The sequence below is a fragment of the Anguilla anguilla genome, chromosome 7 (assembly GCF_013347855.1).
Source record: "Anguilla anguilla isolate fAngAng1 chromosome 7, fAngAng1.pri, whole genome shotgun sequence".
NCBI lineage: Eukaryota > Metazoa > Chordata > Actinopteri > Anguilliformes > Anguillidae > Anguilla > Anguilla anguilla.
In genome coordinates this window covers 49,730,645-49,748,725 of record NC_049207.1, presented here as the reverse complement: position 1 = coordinate 49,748,725, position 18,081 = coordinate 49,730,645, and the positions used below count along the sequence as shown (strand labels likewise).

Sequence of the window (18,081 nt, the reverse complement as noted above, 5' to 3'; positions counted from 1 at the left end):
AGAGGAACATCTGATTAAAATTACATCTGTTTGGTATGCAGACTACCAAGAATGACATACAGGCTCAACTTTCAGGATATGAAGTCCTTTTGGAAGGTACCGTTTCTGTTTTTACAATGTAAAGAGAGAAATATTACATATTTCTTATGTTAAAAGCACCTTTGGCAAGTGACTCTGGCCAAGAGAATCTACCAAAAAAAAAGCCAAAATTCAAAATTGAAATACAGTTGAATCGTGCAGCCGTGGGCATTCATGGTTCTGAATGAATGAACTTGGAGCGCACAAAAGGTACTCCCCTACCAGCCGAAACTACGTGACAGGGGCGTGTGATTCATTTCCTTGAAAACCCGGCGGTGCGTGGAAAACATTAGCGCACGCATTTCCCCTTTCTAAACAAAGACTCGGCCAGGCCGGTGAAGGGCCACAACCACAGAAAGGGTGTGGAAACTTCTACGACCTAAATGTCGCGGACAGGAACACGAGCGGGCCCGATGGCTCACAAGGGATCGCAGAGCCGTTTACACACCCGCACCTTTGAAAATAAATCCCCGTTTCTCACCTCCGGCGTCTCCGTTCACCGGCGGCCTGCCGTCGGACAGCATGGTGGTCTGTCTCGGCGCATCCTCCATGGAGACGGCGCCCCCGTCGGGGTTGGCGTAGAACAGCAGGAGCGGTTGGAAATGGCCGCGTATGCACTTGATCACCACGTCCTTCCATTTCGAGCCGACCTGCGACAGAGGAGAGGCCGGGGTTCAAAGGTCACGACGCCTGTGCTGAAGCTACAGTGAGGTTTTAAATCCCATCTACCTCCACCAGAGCAAAGACAGCGGGTTCTAACCAGCCAATCAAAGAGCAAATTAATTCAGCTGGTTACCAGCTTTAGCCTAATTAAAGGCAGAATCATTGCAGAACTCCAGGATCAAAGTGGCCATTGTACGCCCCACTTGAACTCTATGCAAGGTCAATTTGAGCATTACTATTTGGCAAACCTATTATCAGCATTACCTTTTAAAGTATGCTTTTCATGGTCAAAATGCACAGGATTTTTCAATGAAAATCCCTCTTACAGTCTATGAGAAAATATCCTAATAGGGTCCCTTTAAGAGCACTGAAGAACGCATCACCTCCCTTGACTTTGAGTTTTAAACTTACTACCAGAAATATGAGCTCATTACCCCAGAGATGGCCGGGGCGTGTGCGTGTCTAGCAATGCCACGGAGGGTGACTCCGGGCTAACAGATGTTAGCGAGCCGGTTAATTAATGCAATGGAAGTAAAGCACAAGCTGGACAAGCAGCCGTCAGAACCTGCAGCCACCGTCCTGGCTCCCAGCATGCACTGGGGTGAATGAGCACAAGTGACCCAGGAATGAAAGGTAGGACAGGCTAGCATGGCAAGCTTACAGAAGGGCTTTCTCAATCTTTTCATTAGTACTATACAGTAGGTATATATTCTTTACAGAAGTGGAATATATTGAAAATCAACACTTCAGAATATATTGGCCAATTTTCAAATTATTACCACTAAGATATTGCAATACATTACACTGCTGCAAAATACGATTTCCAAAACGCAGATATTTACAATATATGGCAGTACGTTCCATTAAGGGCTATTCCACTGGGCGTGAATGTTGCTGTGGATGGAAAGGTTTAAATATAGCCCAGTCTGGGGCATGATTCAGGCCAGACAGAGAAGTGAGAGGGTAATATAGTGGGTGTAGCTGCTAAGTGAGCGCTGGCTTGATGCTCATAAACTAACGGGACTGAGCTGCACACGCAGCAGAAGCTGCTGATGTATAGCACACAAACAGACTCGTATTTCAGCACTGATAAACGCGCGCATACGCCCGCACGCACGCACACACACACACGCGCGCGCGCGCACGCACACACGCCCACACGCACGCACACACACACACACACGCACACACACACACACACACACACACGCACATGCCTGGGGCCCACTCTTATTTCAGCAAACTGATAAACACACACGTGCGTGCCCACACACATACACGCACACAGATAAACAGACAGACATACATAAATAAATACACAGACACAATGAAAGCACTGTCGATCTCTGCCCTGGATCCTGTCACAGCCGTGTGTGTAGGAAGTCTCCCCACTGCTCCCATCATGCCCTCTGCTCAATGGAGCCCAATGAAGCACCACATTCCCTCGCCCACTGCGCTGTCTTCTATGGCCGATAAACACCGGCAAAGGCTGCCATGTTTTCTCAGCTCGTATTCATAATGCTTCTCAATGGAAGCCAACTGATCTGGGATCAGCTGTTCCTTTTAGCTCACATGGCTTTGATTAGTATATAGACACAGGAAACCTGATCCTAGATCAGCACTACTACCATCAGATGCTTTATGAATACAGGTACCGATCCTTCCATCATACAACTGTTTTATACAGTTGATTGATGAATAATCCTGTATCATGAATCTTGCATTTTTAAGGTATTACTTATTGCATGGGGGGGGGGGGGGCATATGTGACTGTTATTGCCAAACTTCAGCATGTTGGTGATACAGTACATGGGAAACAGATGTTCACCCTGTTTGTGTGATGTGCCAGCCTGCCTCAAAGCCTTTTTTTTCACGTATAGTGAATCTGGGGTTTTCAACTTTTAACACTGGACTGTGCGATGCCTCTGTCTATATCTCTGCGGGTACTGCAAACCCAGCCAGAGAAAAGGGGTCTCGTTAAAACTGTGTCCGTGTAAATGGCAAGCATCCCATATTTCACTCAGAACGGGCCCGTCCCACATCCCAACTCCTCCTGTCCCGTATTACCCTGGACACCCTGAAAATTTCACCTGCCATGGATGAGATGAATTAGGGTGACACGGGCGGAGGAAGAAAAGCAGGGGAACCGAGAAACCGATCCGCTGGATAGGAGCACTCACAAATAACCTCCCAAACTCAGGCCACAGCTTTGTTTACGCGCACCGCAGACGTAAGTCCTTCGATAAACAACCCCTAACCCCATGCCAACTTGCACAGGTTGCATCCCACAGCGGGGTAAGGTGGGGGGAACGTTGGATAATTTTCACCGGGGGGGTACCCGGATGACCCCGGAAGTGAAAAGGCCAAAAGGGGCGAACCTGAAAGGGGGTGGCGTTGTACCCACCTCTTTCACAGTGGCGTCGTCGAAGAAGATCCATTTGGAAGTTCTGTTGTGGTAGGCGAAGGTGCAATAGTGTCGGCTGGAGTAGCAGATCATGCCCACCAGGTTAAGGTCGCTCTTCTTGGCGTTCTCGTCCGTGACCCTGTAGAAGAGCTGAGAGACGCACCACACACAGACACAGACACAGACACAGACACAGACACAGGCACAGGCACAGACACAGACACACATACAGACACACACAGAGACACAGACACAGACACAGACACACACAGACACAGACACAGACACAGACACAGACACAGACACAGACACGTGTTATTATCCCTCTGGATGAGAATGTCTGGTAAATGACCGAAAGCAATGCAATGTGGTTGTCTGGGCGGGGCGTTTTGGTAAGTTCAGTCACAGAGCACTCCAGAGTGCTTTCGTACGCAAGCGAAAATGACATTTTTAGCAGAACGTGTCCTTCAAGCATGTGTGCAAGTGAGAGTGTGCACAAGAGAGAGACAGAGAGCGAAAGAGAGAGAAGCAGAGAGAGAGAGATAAAGAAAGAGAGAGAGTGAGAGAGAGAGAGAGAGAGAGAGAGAGAGAGAGAGAGAGAGAGAGAGAGAGAGAGAGAGAGAGAGAGAGAGAGAGAGAGAGAGAGAGAGAGAGAGAGAGAGAGAGAGAGAGAGAGAGAGAGAGAGAGAGAGAGAGAGAGGGAGAAAGCAAGCAAGCACTTGTCTTCGCATGTGCCCATGCCAGCACGTGCACGTATGTGTCAAAGCATTTTTGTTCCAGCCATGTACCAGCCTCGTGTTCAGGGGGCCTCGTCCAGGACCCCCCTACACACAAAGAGCTGCTCAGTCTGTCGTGCGGAGATGGAGCAAGTCTGACTCTTCTCCCTCAGTTTTCCTTCCTTTCCCTGCTGCATAGCGGGTTTCTTGGGTGACCTTCGACAATGGATTCCAGGGTTTTTTTTTTTTTTCCCCTCTTCCCTTTTTTTTTTTTTTTTTTTTTTTTAGAACAACCCGAAAACATCACATGTCTCAGCGGAAGAATGAATCAGACCTTTTGTTAAACTGGAGAGTTCTATTAATCTAATCCGTGACTGGAATGTATGCAAATTCAGGGAAGAAAGGGCCACAAAACAAGAGATCGCTCTGGACGGCAGAACCTGCAGAAGCTTGTTTTGCGTTCGGATAATTTAGGGGTCTTGGAGGGGAGGGGGTGGTGGGGGGGGAGGGGTAACAGTCTATGCAGCAAACAGGCCTAAAAAGCAGAGCCTGGTGCCCCACAGCCCAGCAAAGAGGAGTAGACTGGCATGGAAAGCAATATACTGGTGTGGAGAGGAACACACTGGTGTGAAGAGGAATAGACTAGTCTGACAAGGAATAGACTGCTGTAGAGAGGAATACACTGTGGAGAGGAATAGATTGGCGTGTAGAAGGACAGACTTGTGTGAAGAGAAAAAGACAGGTGTGAACAGGAACAGGCCGGTGTGAACTGGAACAAACCAGTGCTGAACGTTTACATAAAGAATGCGGCTGAAGCACACAGAGCTTTTATGTTTGCTCAATGGGCAGAGTAGAACGCGAAGTTTCGATGCTTTCGAGGAATGCATTGTAGGTGTCGACGCCTCAATATTACCACTTCCTGTTCCTGAAATTCCTCAAAGTCTGCATTTCTGCCCTCCTCATTTCATGGGTTAGCCCTTTTAGTTTTTTCATTTTACCTATATTCAACCAGGAAGTCCCTACAGACCTCTTTTAAATAAGACCGGGCCAAGATATCAGCACCATCACATGACACATTAAAAGCAATGTCTAGTAATCATAACCATAATCGGGGACCGGCGACGTTACCCCAGAGAGGTTGAGATGCTCTCCCAGGGAGCGGATGATGTCCTCCGTGAGGTCCGACTGCTCGGCGTCCCACACCAGGCCGATGGTGACGATCTCCGGGCAGTTCATCAGCACCCGACGGATCCGGATTCGCTGCCCGCAATTACTCTGCACAGGAGGGCGGAGGGATACGTTAGAGTGCAATTAGTGAGCACACAGGCGCGGAGGGATATCATTACACATTTTAACTTATGAATGTGTAATGTATCATATGGCAAAGAAAGGACAGTAAAACAAAAGAAACAAAGAAAAAGGAACAGTTCTCATTCATCTTTGGCAAAATGATGTCATCTCGCATTCCTTCTCATTGTGGCTGCATTGTAATTTCAAAATGATCTTGACAGTATTACCGCTTATATTTCTTAAAGCAGTGTAAATAACCTGGAACTGTCCCACTGCATTTGGGTAATGGGACTAGCCCAGTAATAAAATTATCCTGAAACTAACCCTAAAACCCCCCACCCCCACCCCCCCGAAAAAAAGGACCCAAGGCAGTTTTAAGATGGTACATATCTTATGATGTTGGAGAGTTGAAGATCAAATAATACTTACTACAATAGAATTTTACAACACTAACACTGAGTACTTTAGGTGCTTTACATACTGTGACTCATACTGGCCCATGTTAGCAGGCATGCTATACGCAATCCTGCATGCGTTACCACGTAACTTTAAAAACGCCAACTCAGCGATACTGTGCTGGCAGTGGGGGGTCAGGTGACACAGGCAGCCGAAATAGCGTTTAGCCCCGAGGCGCTGCGTACAAAGCGCTCGTGCGCGGGGAGGGCCGCCGTCGCCAAGAGAGGTGACAGAGCGATGGCGGGCAAGCCCGGCTCTATTTATACCGCCATGCCGCTAGACCGGCGACATCTCCTCTCCTCACTTGCTCCTCAAATGCAAAGTGACAGACGCACAGGATGAGCTAACCCAACACCGCACAGGGAACATGGGATTAGACCCGTTACATACCTTACCCATGAGCCTTAGGCAAAACAGGAAGTCACGAGCCGGGTCAACTTCAGCACCAGAATGCGTAAAATTACAACCAGAAATACAACCGTGCTATCAAAGATTGCCCACACATTCATTAACGAATGTGCTTAGGTGCATGCAATTCATTCATCAGAACGCATTGACAGAGGAGTCTAAAATTCTTTCATTTAATTTATTAAACTTTACTATTTGGCTCGTTTGTTGAGTGTGAGGCTACAGGCCTAACAGAAGAGGCTACACGTTTCAAATACATAATTTATAAGATTGCACCTCCACCATTGCAAGACGTGCAAATAATCCTTTTCCTGCCTTGTAAAACGATCTCATTCATGTTGTGCATGGCCTACCCTAGAGTGACACCGGACCCGACGGCTTCAAAACAATAGCACCGCACCCCCTTGGCCCAGTAAGGATGTCAGCGCATTAACAATGCAGTGTGTCCCGATGCTTTGGCCTCAACCCAAGCCACCTCAGCCTGGTGTCCACTCAGTAGCGTACCCACTCAGCTTTAAACACACAGTTTGGTCACGATGACAGGCGATCTCTGCTGACAGAAATGAATGTGTCCTGTGTGTGTGTGTGTGTGTGTGTGTGTGTGTGCGCGTGTGTACGTGTGAGCGCGTATGTGTGTGTGCGTGCATGTGTGAGCGCGTGTGTGTACGTGTGTGCATGCGTGCGTGCTTGTGTGTGTGCTCATGTGTGTGTGCATGTGCGCACGTTTGTGTGTGTGTGCGCGGGTGTGTCTGTTTGTGTGTAAGCCAATAACACTACATCTGAAAAGCAGTGGGGCCTTTATTCTGGCCAAAGACAATAGGTCCACCTTCTTCACCGCAGTCAGCCTGACTCACACAGTCTGATTACACAGTGTTCGATTCCGGTAATACCCCTGACTCACTGCTCATGAAGTGAAGAACAAATCAAAGGAAAAGGGTGGCTTGCTATGTGACATGAGGCTAGGCATCCAGCAGGACCCCACACTATTCTGGGCGGGCAGTGAGGAAGACGCCTACCGGACAGTTCCTGAGGTCCCCGCTGGTGTTCGCGTCCCGCAGCAGCTCCCCGAACGTGTCGTACCGCAGCTTTTCGTTCCTGTCCAGCACGCGCTCCACCTGTTGGCTGGGAAACCGGGGGAGAAAGAGCGCCATTTTAAAAGGGGAAACTCCAGCCAAATATAATTTACCCAACTCACTTCTAATATATCACTTACAATACTTTGACTTACAAAGACATCATCACTTCAAATGTCTTTTGCAGACACAGATCAAACATATATCAATTTTTACAAATGGTAGAACAGGTAAAACCCCATTATTCTGAGGGAACAACTAAACATTCCAACTTCTTTGTCCAGGGTAGAGTCCCACTTTAACAGAACGCGGCCAGCCAATGGGAACGTGCTGTGTGACACGGGGGGGGGGGGGGGGGGGGGCGGAGCTTACCAGAGGGCAGTTGTGGAGACGTAGTGCACCAGCTCTGTGAACGGGAGAGGGTCGGAAGAGGCACCACAGCTTCGGCACACGGACTGCAGGGGAGAGAAGACAAACAGGACCGTCAGCCAGGCACCGCAACCCTACCTGCCCATCCTCTCATCACAGGGTTGGGACAGTCCCCACTTTTAGGTGTTCTTCTGGAAGGTTCTCGGTGGGCGAACCGCATCAAATTCAGTTACCTGCTCGTAGAGCGTCATGGCGAACTTCTGGTGGGTGATGCAGGACTTGGACGTGCAGCTGTCGCTCTCCACGTCAAACACAGTGTGGAGGTGAATCCGTAACAGAATGTTCTCCTTTTGAGACGCACAGACAAAATACACATTAAGACCTTCACAATCCTATATACCATAACCTGTCTCTGCAGAGTTTGTGCTGGACAGTGCAGGGTCACTTTCTGGGTTTAAAAAATAAGCATAAATTTCCGATTGGCTCAGACAGTTTGCGTGTGCAGTGGAGGATATCCGAGATATTTACGCAAGTTCCTGATGACCTGTCAGCTATCCAGTGACTGGAAGGACAGAATTTGAGATTTGTGGACTACGGCATGAAAATGCATTTCCAGGAACTCAAAAAGCAAACAAAAAGCTTCAACAGCAAAGTTATGCCTCTAAAGGTTTCTTGATTTGGCTCTTGAAGCAAATTAGGAGTTGTGAAAGCTATAGTACAATGTAGACAGATTGGAGGCAGGTGAGATAGACCTAAGAGGAATGATCAACTGCGCAGAATCACTTTTTTTCCATTTTAGTACTCCTTCAAACAAAGAGTACTAATTGCTAATACAGTTCCCTTGCTTTCTCTCTCTTAATTTCATGTTCAGTCTCCTCTGAGACAGTAAAATACAAACGATGATACAGCACAGCTAGAGGTAGATTTGGTGATAACTTGAAATGCTGTAGCAGTTTGCTTTTGAGCTTTTGATATGTGCCCATTGTGTTTGGTCAGTCTACCGAGTATTTGGACAAGGTAATGTGGCAACTGATTCAAGAAACGTCAACAGGGACGTAGCAAAACAAAGAAGCAGTTTTAGTGAAATTAGTTAAAAGAAATGCGGTGGATAACGTTTACCAGATCGACACTGTGGGTCGTTTTCTTGTGATGACGGCGAATCGCAAACGGTTGCTAGGAAATAGTTTGGACTTTGTATTGACAATCTGTCAGACGGGCGCACATTAACAGGAAGGGATTTATAACATGCACCAGCTGCAAACAGATTTATCACAGATGCTAGAGGACAAAGAGTAACGGAAATAAATCAATCAAGGCAAGAGAGACGTTTGAAGAATGTAATGCTTTCAGGATTGGAGAAACCAGCAAACTCATTAACAACATCCGTCAACCTACATTTTCGTTTTCCCCGATCAATTTTTTAAATTCGTCTTATACACTGCTAATGAGGTGAGAGAGTGAAGGAACCACATTACATCATCCTAGCCTGTATCATGCCACCGCTCTCTTTGAAACCTCAGCATGCATTTTAAGGGGCCAAAACATTTCATTTTAAATCACTGGTGTCTATATATACATAAAATAGCACATAAAAAAGAAATGTTAACTTTAAGAGCAGCAATTATCAAATGTCTCCACTTCACGATGGCACATTATCCTCTCGTTAAAGAACACAACATATCTGCTGCAGAATTCGAACTTCACAAGAAAAATCTAGAAATGTTTCAGGGACCATGTGCCTTTATGAGAAATAATAATAAGAAAAGAAAACATTTGTAAGATGGACTCCTGTGTCAGAGGTGAAAGTTCCAGGGGACAGAACGTAAAAGTCCTGCCATGTGTGTTTCTTCCACCCATGATTTCACTAATTAGTTCTACCTCCTGGCTGAAGGCTTGTGCTAATTAGCAATGCCAGGTGACTGGAACAAAGAAGAGGGGAAAACTTCAACTTTCTGAACCTGGATTTTCCACCATTTTGACTCCTGTATTAGTTCGCTCACCTTAAAGGAGAGCAGAAGCCGCTGAAGCAAGCTACTGTAAAGCAGCTGAGCTGGTACCGGAGGGCAGAGCTTGCCGAGGAACACGCACCGTTGACGAGAACGGACGACTCAAATCGCACTATTTTGTTGTTGTTGTTGGCAATCGACGACTCAGCTGCACGCCATATGTTTAATTCGCTGTTAGTTCATTGGATCCTTCTATTCATTAAAAAGATTTACCGAGTTGGAACCGCAGGAACTACGGGGGGGGGGGGGGGGGGATCGGACTTGCATTATAAATGAGCGTGTTAAAATAAAGATAAAAACAGCTTGGTGCAGACACGGATGTGGGTCAATCGTTTATGCGTTTACTGACTTGGCAGCCTGAGCTGGACTCGCCGCCTCCTTCTCGCTGAACATTACCCACCTCTGTGCCCACGAGTCAGAACAGCGAACGCAGTCACAGGAGTGCTCAGCTCCCCACCCGTAATGATACCCTCTCTGTGGGGATAACTACGGCTCTGTAAACCCGCTGTGCCATACACACACACACAATTATACGCCTGTACTGAGCCCTGTTAATTACTCTGTGAGCCCTCCGTGTACATGCAGACACACATCCTGATGAGAACCGCGTGTAAAACAGGCCTGTACCACACAACTCAATTTACTAACACTGACTTTATGTGTGTATACATTCACACACACACACATTTATATGCATGCATATATAAACACCTACAAACACGTACATGTTGTGTGTTTGTATAATGACATGATCATGCAATAATACAAATACATAAAAAGTGACAGAAAAAAAAAAACCCTAACTTAAAACATGCAAATACCGCGTAGCCTGACCACGGAGGACATTTTGTCCAATCAAGCACAGAACGGTAGCCAGAGGGTTCCCGACAGAACGTGACCTCATTTCTGAACGAGCTCGGTGTAGCCATAACCGTCGATGAGCCAGTGTGCTAAACGACAAAATCCACCGACTCGCAGAGAACGTACGCGTGTCACCGAGAGCAATACGGCGGGCCGGAAAACAACATCTAAACAGAACAAAAATGGAGAGAACATACTAATGAGAAGAGTGAGGCTCGTACAGGAAGGTCGTAGGAATACAAATGGAATATCTTCTCTTAAGGCACTGGGTGTGCGATTAAGCTCTAACGAACTTCAGAAGGGCTTAATGGACGTGGCCTTAGCAACGCGGCTCTTCCCGCTACGGCTCGCCTGTTACCACAGCTATGCTAATAGGGAGGGAGAGCGCGCGTGCGCGCGAGAGAGAGAGGGGTCACGCTCAGCTATGTAGCATTCCGGGGTCGTGTTCGGGTCCTGTCGTGGGGGGGGGGGGGGGGGAGGTGAGGGAGAGTACCCAGCGTAACCTTCTCAGAGTGTTTGGGCAAATTCCATAAAAGGACTACAGTCACCTGGCGTGATGACGTCATGCAGGTTAGGAAACAAGAAAAAGTTCTTGACAGGTGATAAAGACAAGGGCCTTTTATCACCTGTTAAGACCTTTTGTTTGAATAAAGCTCAGGTCAAAATGCCGTCGTAACATCGCTGAACCGTTACAGTAATATTGTTGTGGTGAGAAATAAACCTTTGGCTTAAGAGTCCGCACGTGCTGTGAGCGAACTCCACTTCCCTTCTCCAAGCTGTGAAACCGCTGATGCTGCTGCCGCTAAACAAGCCTACAATTAATTGTAGTTCATTATTCTTAGCTCATTAGAGCCTACCGTTTATTCAAAAGAAAATGTACTGAATTGGAGCACAAGAGAAGTCACTCTGGGTGATGTAACGTGGCAGAATTGTTTTTTGAGGTCCTGTCAGGAGAGGGAGGGGGGGGGACAGGGAGAGAGAGCGCTGTCTCTCATAACCTTGCCCGAGCGTTTGTCACAGCTCATCTCCCCTCTGGAGGGGGCGGAGCCGACTCCTGTGTCAGCCAATCACAGAGTCTGTGTGTGAGTGTGTGTGTGTGTGTGTGTGTGTGTGTCTGTGTGCGTGTGTCTGTGTGTAGTGTATGTATGTATGTGTGTGTGGGGGTGTGCGTGTGTGCGTGTGCCTGTGCGTGAGTGTGTGTGTAGTGTATGTATGGGGTTGTGTGCGTGTGCGTACAGTGTGTGTGTGTGTGTGTGTGCGCGTGTGTGTACAGCGTGTGTGGGGGTGTGTGTGTGTGTGTGTGTGCGTGTGGGGGGGGGAGGGGGGGGGGGGGACTTACGAAGCACTCGGCCGCGTCGTCCATGTAGCCCAGCTGGAAGCGCTGCTCGTCCTTGAAGGTCTCGGCCAGGGCGTGGCGCAGGTTGTCTGAGGGCAGCGCCCTCTCTCTGCTGTCCTGGAACTGCGTGAAGATGCTCTGCGGGGGCGAGTGGGGGGTGGGCGCAGGTGTTAGAACACAGGCTGAATGCTCCACGACAAGGTCAGCCAAGCTTCAGGTACAGACACAAACAGAACGGTGGCCAAATCTGCACCCCCAAACCTTTGTGTGAAGCGGGGCGTGTGCACGAACTGAAGTGGGGGCGATGGGATGGATGTGAAGCTTGCTGTGAGAAGGTGGGCAGGGCTAGTGTACTGTGAGATGGGGGGAGGGGTCAGTGTACTGTGTGATGGTGGGAGGGGCCAGCATACTCTGATAGGGTGGGAGGGGCCAGTATAATGTGAGAGGGTGGGAGGGGCCAGTGTACTGTGAGATGGTGGGAGGGGCCAGTATACTGTGAGATGGTGGGAGGGGCCAGTATACTGTGAGATGGTGGGAGGGGCCAGTGCACTGTGCGATTGTGGGAGGGGCCAGTGTACTGTGAGATTGTGGGAGGGGCCAGTGCACTGTGAGATTGTGGGAGGGGCCAGCATACCTTCAGTGCGCAGAAGATGCATTCCTCCCCATGGCAGATGTGACCGGGAAGCTGTCTGAGGCTCCGCCTAAAAATATCCAGCTGCCACAGCACCTGCACAGAGTCCGATGCATTAGTCCCGCCGTGGGGAACCCACCACGCTGGTGAACACGGCCAGGTTTCCCCATACACACATATACACACACACACACACACATAATTTAATTCAGGAAGGGATTCCTGAATTAACTTTATTCACCAAGCCCGTCTAGGCAAGGTAAAGAGAGCACAGATAACACAGGTATCACAGTGAGAGCAGAGAGCACAGGGAGCACAGGAAGTACACGTAACACAGGGAGCACAGGTAACACAGGTAACACAGTGACAGTATAGAGCACTGGGCCTGGCCGGTTTCAGGGAACGAGCCAGACCTCCAGCAAGGAAGCCAAGCCGGAGGAAGGGCGGAGAGCTGCCTGGTAAATATTTTGGTTTTGAGAAACACAGTGCGTGCGCAGTGTGTCCTAATGACTCAGAGCCAGACAGGATGAGGGAGGCAGACCGCGGAGAACTCCCGCCTCGTGTTTTATCAGCTTCTTCCACTTCCCACGGACTGCCCTCCCCCAAACAGCGGCAGCGAACAGGAAGGCATTCAGTATGATTTATGCTGATAATCCGCCCTCTGCGTGAGTAGCCATCCACTGGAAGACTACGTAATGGGAAGAACAAGCACCAGAGAACACATAGGCCTACACCATACACCTACAAACCAATGAGGATCCAGCGCGGTGTCATGTCTGGACTTGAGCACCCTGAGGGACTCCACTGCGTAATCTGGCAAGCAGTGCCGCACATTGACATCCGTCATCATACTGCAATAGACCTCTTACAAGGTATTTCTGGGTGTAGTGTAGGCAGCTGACCACTGGGGGCAATACATAAAATTAACAGGTAAAATGCAAAAGTAACTGGCAATATGCAAACCTCATGCTGCCAATGATAAGTGAAGAAGAAGACATAGCAAGCCAAACTGCAGTGGTGTACAGAAGATCAGCTGCTTAGGTTAAACAAAGCATACGGCTTTGAACACTTATTGTTTAACATATAACATTAAGTACATACTAAACATTTTTCAAATTCTGTAAATGTCTAATGAATGACATAATTTCATTCATGTGCTGTAAATATATCCTCATATTCGAATGTTTCATAAATAGCCACGTGACAGCTCTTCCTCGTAACATTAAAATGTGGTAAAAACCCTCACATTCGATGTTTGCTTTTGAAGAAAAACCTGGATAATCACACAAACTGTTTACAAGAGTCCTTTTGCTCAAAACACCCTTTTTTAGGGTAGGCTCAATTAATAAGTACAAAGCAAAAACACCAAATATCCTGTGAAGTTTTTCCACACCCAACAAAACTAACTTGTTCTTGGTATCATTCCCTTGGAGCCATTGCATGGGAACACCAGCTTGTTTACCACACACTTCTAAGAAATATCATTAGTAGGGTAATTAATGGTTTATCCTCAGGCAGTCTTAGAGAGCAGACACAGAAAGCACACCCAGCTGATCCATACCTGGAATCAATACGAGACAGGACTGTGAAAATACCACTAAATGTCACCCAAACAGATAAGCCGTAATACTATAATAATTGTTTCGGGTAGGGAGGAAATCTTTAGATGTGCGTGCAGAAGCTAGACGTGTCATCAAATCCCAAAGTGGTCGTTTTGTTTGCTTCTTTCACAGTTTAACTGATAGAGGGAAAAAAAAGTTTCTTCTCCCCACGTCTTTCATGATGCATTCAAATCCCACACACGTACACAAAAGCGCAACCGTCCACATGCACGCACACACACACACACAGACATGCAAAAACAAACACATACAGGACACATACACACTTCTAATAAGCATTCGTCCAGACCCAAAAGAGTCCATCACAATACCTGCACACAACAGTAACAGCAGGCCAAGCTACACAGGTAGCTCAGAGGTGGTTTCGTGAGGGGCGGAGCATACGGGGTCGGGGGGGGGGGGCTCACCTGTACAGCACTGTTGAGGAAGCAGCTGTTCTGCCCAGGCTCGTTGAGCAGGCCCTTGGTGGGGGCCAGGGACAGCATGCTCCCGGGCTGGTAGGACTTCCCCAGATTGCCCCCCGGTTTCCTGAAGAACTTGGCCCATGCCATTGGAGTGAAGGTCCAGCCTCGCGCCCCGGGAAGAAGAGTCCACTCAGCAGAGCGGCAGGCTCGGGAGAGAGCCTTTCAGAAGAGTCCGGAAAAAGGTCTCTTTATCCCGCTAGCAGCTGCTAGTCTGCCTACGCACCGACGTCTGGCCTCCCCCGCCGACTCAACAGGCGAGACATTCCAACATGGCTGACCCCCCCCCCCCCCAACTCCAACTCCCTGTCCTCCCCCCCCCCCTCTTGGAAATGTCCGAGGGGAGTGGCTCAAATTAAACGCTGCAAATTACACCAACAAAAACAAAAAAAAGAGAGCGCAGTGCGAGAGAAAGAAATCCCTGCCAGGGATGGCTTTTGTGCCCGAACCAAAAACCTCGGCGTGCCGAGCGGTAATCCGAGAGCTCCGGAGAGTGGCCTTCACGGGTTGCCAGACGATCATTCTCCTTCCTCGGTGCGCGCAGCGTCCCGGGCCGTGGGACGGGCCCGATGCATCAGCCCGCGGACCCGAGGGACGGGATCAATGGGACCGACCCCTTCGTTCAGCCATGGGGAACCTTGGGAGCAGGAGCAGCCGATTCGAACACTGGACGTCAAAGAGGGCCGATCTGTCCAGTGGGAGGGGGGGGAGTGGGGGGCAGAAGAGAAGGACAAATCAATACGTATCAAACAAAGGTCTCACAGAATTAACAGGGTGAGATAAGAAAACAGGGCAGTACATCTGACCCACAACGCAGAACTAAATAAAGCATTTGTGCTAGTGCGTTTTCTTTTGAGCAATGCACATCGCATGAAGCAAGGCCGCATCCGAATACTTTCTCCGCGACTATGTCTACTGCTACTACTACGTTAATGATGCTACCAATGCTATTGTTGTGCTAACTACCACTATGACAATAATGCTACTACTATTAAGGCTATTGATATGACTGCAAATAATACTGCTGCTGCTCCTACTACAAATGCTGTTCCTGCTACATTAATAACGCTACAACCTCTCCTATTGCTATTCCTGCTAATAACACTGCTACTACTACTGTAACTACTACTACTACTGCTGCTGCTGCTACTACAACTACAGTAACTACTACTACTACCATGCCATGTCTACGTGTGTATTCTCCTGTGTTATACAGACAGAGAAGCTCAGTGTACCGGCGTACTGCTATTTTAGTCAACAAACTGTTAAAATATTCCGTGACCTAAGCGCACAAGTAAACACCAGAAATGTCTAACCATTCTGAGAAAACCTACCAGTCCTGCAATGCGACGTTCCATCAAAAAAGCTCCACCCTGCCACAGGCTCGTTTGTAAATCTGAGATAACACTAGTGCCCAAACACATTGGGCAAGCACAAGAGATTGCATCACTGAAGAATCTTCGGAGCTGAATTAGGTTTCAGCATAGAACTACGAACCTAAGAATCAAAGGAATTCGAACACCACGAGCACTGCGAGTGAGCTCAGCTCGTTAGGCCTAAAAACGTTCGGCCATTTTGTCGGTGAATTGCTGTTCTTTAGCTTTTCCAACTGAAAGGTACCACAGGACTAGGAACCAGGCCAAGGTGTGGCACGACCCAGCCAACAGCTAGCCGTAAATTAGCTTGTTTGCAACCGCCTCTTCCCCTTGGCTTGCCCAAAACAATCACGCTCCCTGCAGCTCCGGCTACGATGGCGGCCATCGGCAACGGTCAAGCAGAATGTGTTGGACAGCATCCTTTACCAACATGAGACGGTTATGTCTGAGCCTCTGCATTAGACTACACCTGTGGTCGTGGTCAAAGCCTCATTTTAGCCTGGCTTTGCCTGTGTTTGTGAGGGCTGGTCAGTTGACATGTCTAGCTAGAGAGGTGAAAAGGCATCCAGAACACCTTTCTTCTTCTCTGGCTGAAACCCACTCCAGACACTATCAGATGCCGCTTCTTTTTGTGGGACCCATAGGCAAAGGTTATGGAACGACACCGTTTAGACATGTGGTAACCAATCCTGTTCCTGGAAATCTACCTGCATGTGGGTTTTCATTTCAACACTAATTTGGCACAGCTGAACTCAACAAATTAGCAGCTCAACAAGACTGCTAGCTGTTGAATGAGGTGTGCTTGGTTAGGGCTGGAGTGAATACCCACACGATGGCACATCTCCAGGAAAATGGTTTGTTTGTTTACCACTCGTTTAGACTCCGAAAACTGGATGTCTTCTGGATTACTTCACCGGTTTCCTTGAAAATGTGAATGGCTAACATTTAAAGCCTAATGTTAATATCACAAACATGAATAGAGCCGATTATCACTGTTGCTAGGCTGCAACTGCAGACATATAAAGATGTGTTTGAGAGATATATCAATACAGTACCAGCTTCTTTGGCTAAATATTAATATCCATCTCAAAAAGGGAAAAACCTTTGTGTTTCAACAGTTTCTTATTGCAAAATTAAGTCAGGGTTATATTTTGAATAGCAATACATTGGATCTCCATATATGGGAAGAATTTATTTTTGTTGCATATGGGTATGTCAGAAGCAGATGCCTTAGGTAGACAGGTAAGACACAGAGTCGTGCTGTTGCTACAGGAAATGTGTCTAGTCATCAGGGGAAAGAGGAGACAGTGGGCTGTGGTTTCCACGGCTCACATCCTGCCTAAAGTCAAAAATACCCCCTTCACCCACAAGGGAACAGCCAACATCACACCTTTAAGGGGCTCTACTTTTCAGACGGACATCGATCTCTCAAAAGCTGTGAAGCCCATTTTGCTTAAAAGAGAAATGGGAATGAGAGACCACATTTGACCTCATCACATGCCAGTCCCACTGGCCTGCAAATGCACAGCAAACAGCTCCATGCCAACACGAGACCCAAAGAATGCTACCTTCCTCTGCATTACACATGAGAATCTAGGGCAAGCAAAACCTTTTAGCAAGCACAAAGCTAATAACACAACCAATGATTGGTGCAAAACAAATACTGTACCGTAACCAATCGTTGGTCGTGTTATTGGTTTTGCATGAGCTAAAAGGTTTTGCACATGCAAAAGGTTTCAGTAAATCAGGCCCATTGTTTATAAGGATCTGCTACAGATCTAAGATTTAAACAGGGTTAGTAGCACGGTTCTGTTTTTAAGGTATAAAAGTTACAGTACTTTTATACCTTAAAACAAGAAATCTGGACAAAATGCGTTTGCAGTAAAGAAGGAAAACTAGTACATTTCAAAGTTTACTTGCCTTTGCTTTCCAGGTCTAAATAAAATGGTACACTGGAGCTGTGAAGATAACACACAAGCGTGTGTCAAACTGTTATCACAAGCATTGGCGATGCCTTGTGACTAACTGGACCAGACCGATGTCTACAATGAAATGATGGCTGAAGTCAGATGGAAATTTGCATGCAGCTTCGCACTACTGCACACACTCAGCCAAGTCAGTATTGACAGAAAAGATGGTTTGACAATGAAGACATGCAAACTCCCTACCCACAATGCCCTGCGTATGAGCTGAAGATCGTAGGAGTCCTGGAGCCCCAGATCCATCACTTCCCCCCTCTGAACCGTGCGTTATACACCCCTTCAGTTGGACTTCCTACTTTACCCACTCATCTAATGCCTCAACTGTAACCTGATCAATGCATTTGACTAT

The 18,081-nt window shown here is 47.8% G+C and overlaps 1 protein-coding gene across 1 annotated transcript in view; it reads right to left on the bottom strand.

The window, feature by feature from the left end:
* The window catches only part of LOC118232007 (inactive ubiquitin carboxyl-terminal hydrolase 53-like), a 35,780-nt gene extending 21,105 nt beyond the window's left edge, over window positions 1–14,675 (bottom strand). Inside the window, exons 1-9 of the mRNA XM_035426511.1 lie at window positions 14,321–14,675; window positions 12,295–12,387; window positions 11,664–11,798; window positions 7,691–7,804; window positions 7,461–7,543; window positions 7,032–7,137; window positions 4,990–5,136; window positions 3,146–3,295; window positions 560–728 (exon numbers count right to left, since the gene is read on the bottom strand). Coding sequence (XP_035282402.1) covers window positions 560–728; window positions 3,146–3,295; window positions 4,990–5,136; window positions 7,032–7,137; window positions 7,461–7,543; window positions 7,691–7,804; window positions 11,664–11,798; window positions 12,295–12,387; window positions 14,321–14,464 — 1,141 coding nt within the window. The 5' untranslated portion in view covers window positions 14,465–14,675. The remainder of the gene's footprint in view (window positions 1–559; window positions 729–3,145; window positions 3,296–4,989; window positions 5,137–7,031; window positions 7,138–7,460; window positions 7,544–7,690; window positions 7,805–11,663; window positions 11,799–12,294; window positions 12,388–14,320) is intronic.
* Between the last annotated feature and the right edge of the window lie 3,406 nt (window positions 14,676–18,081).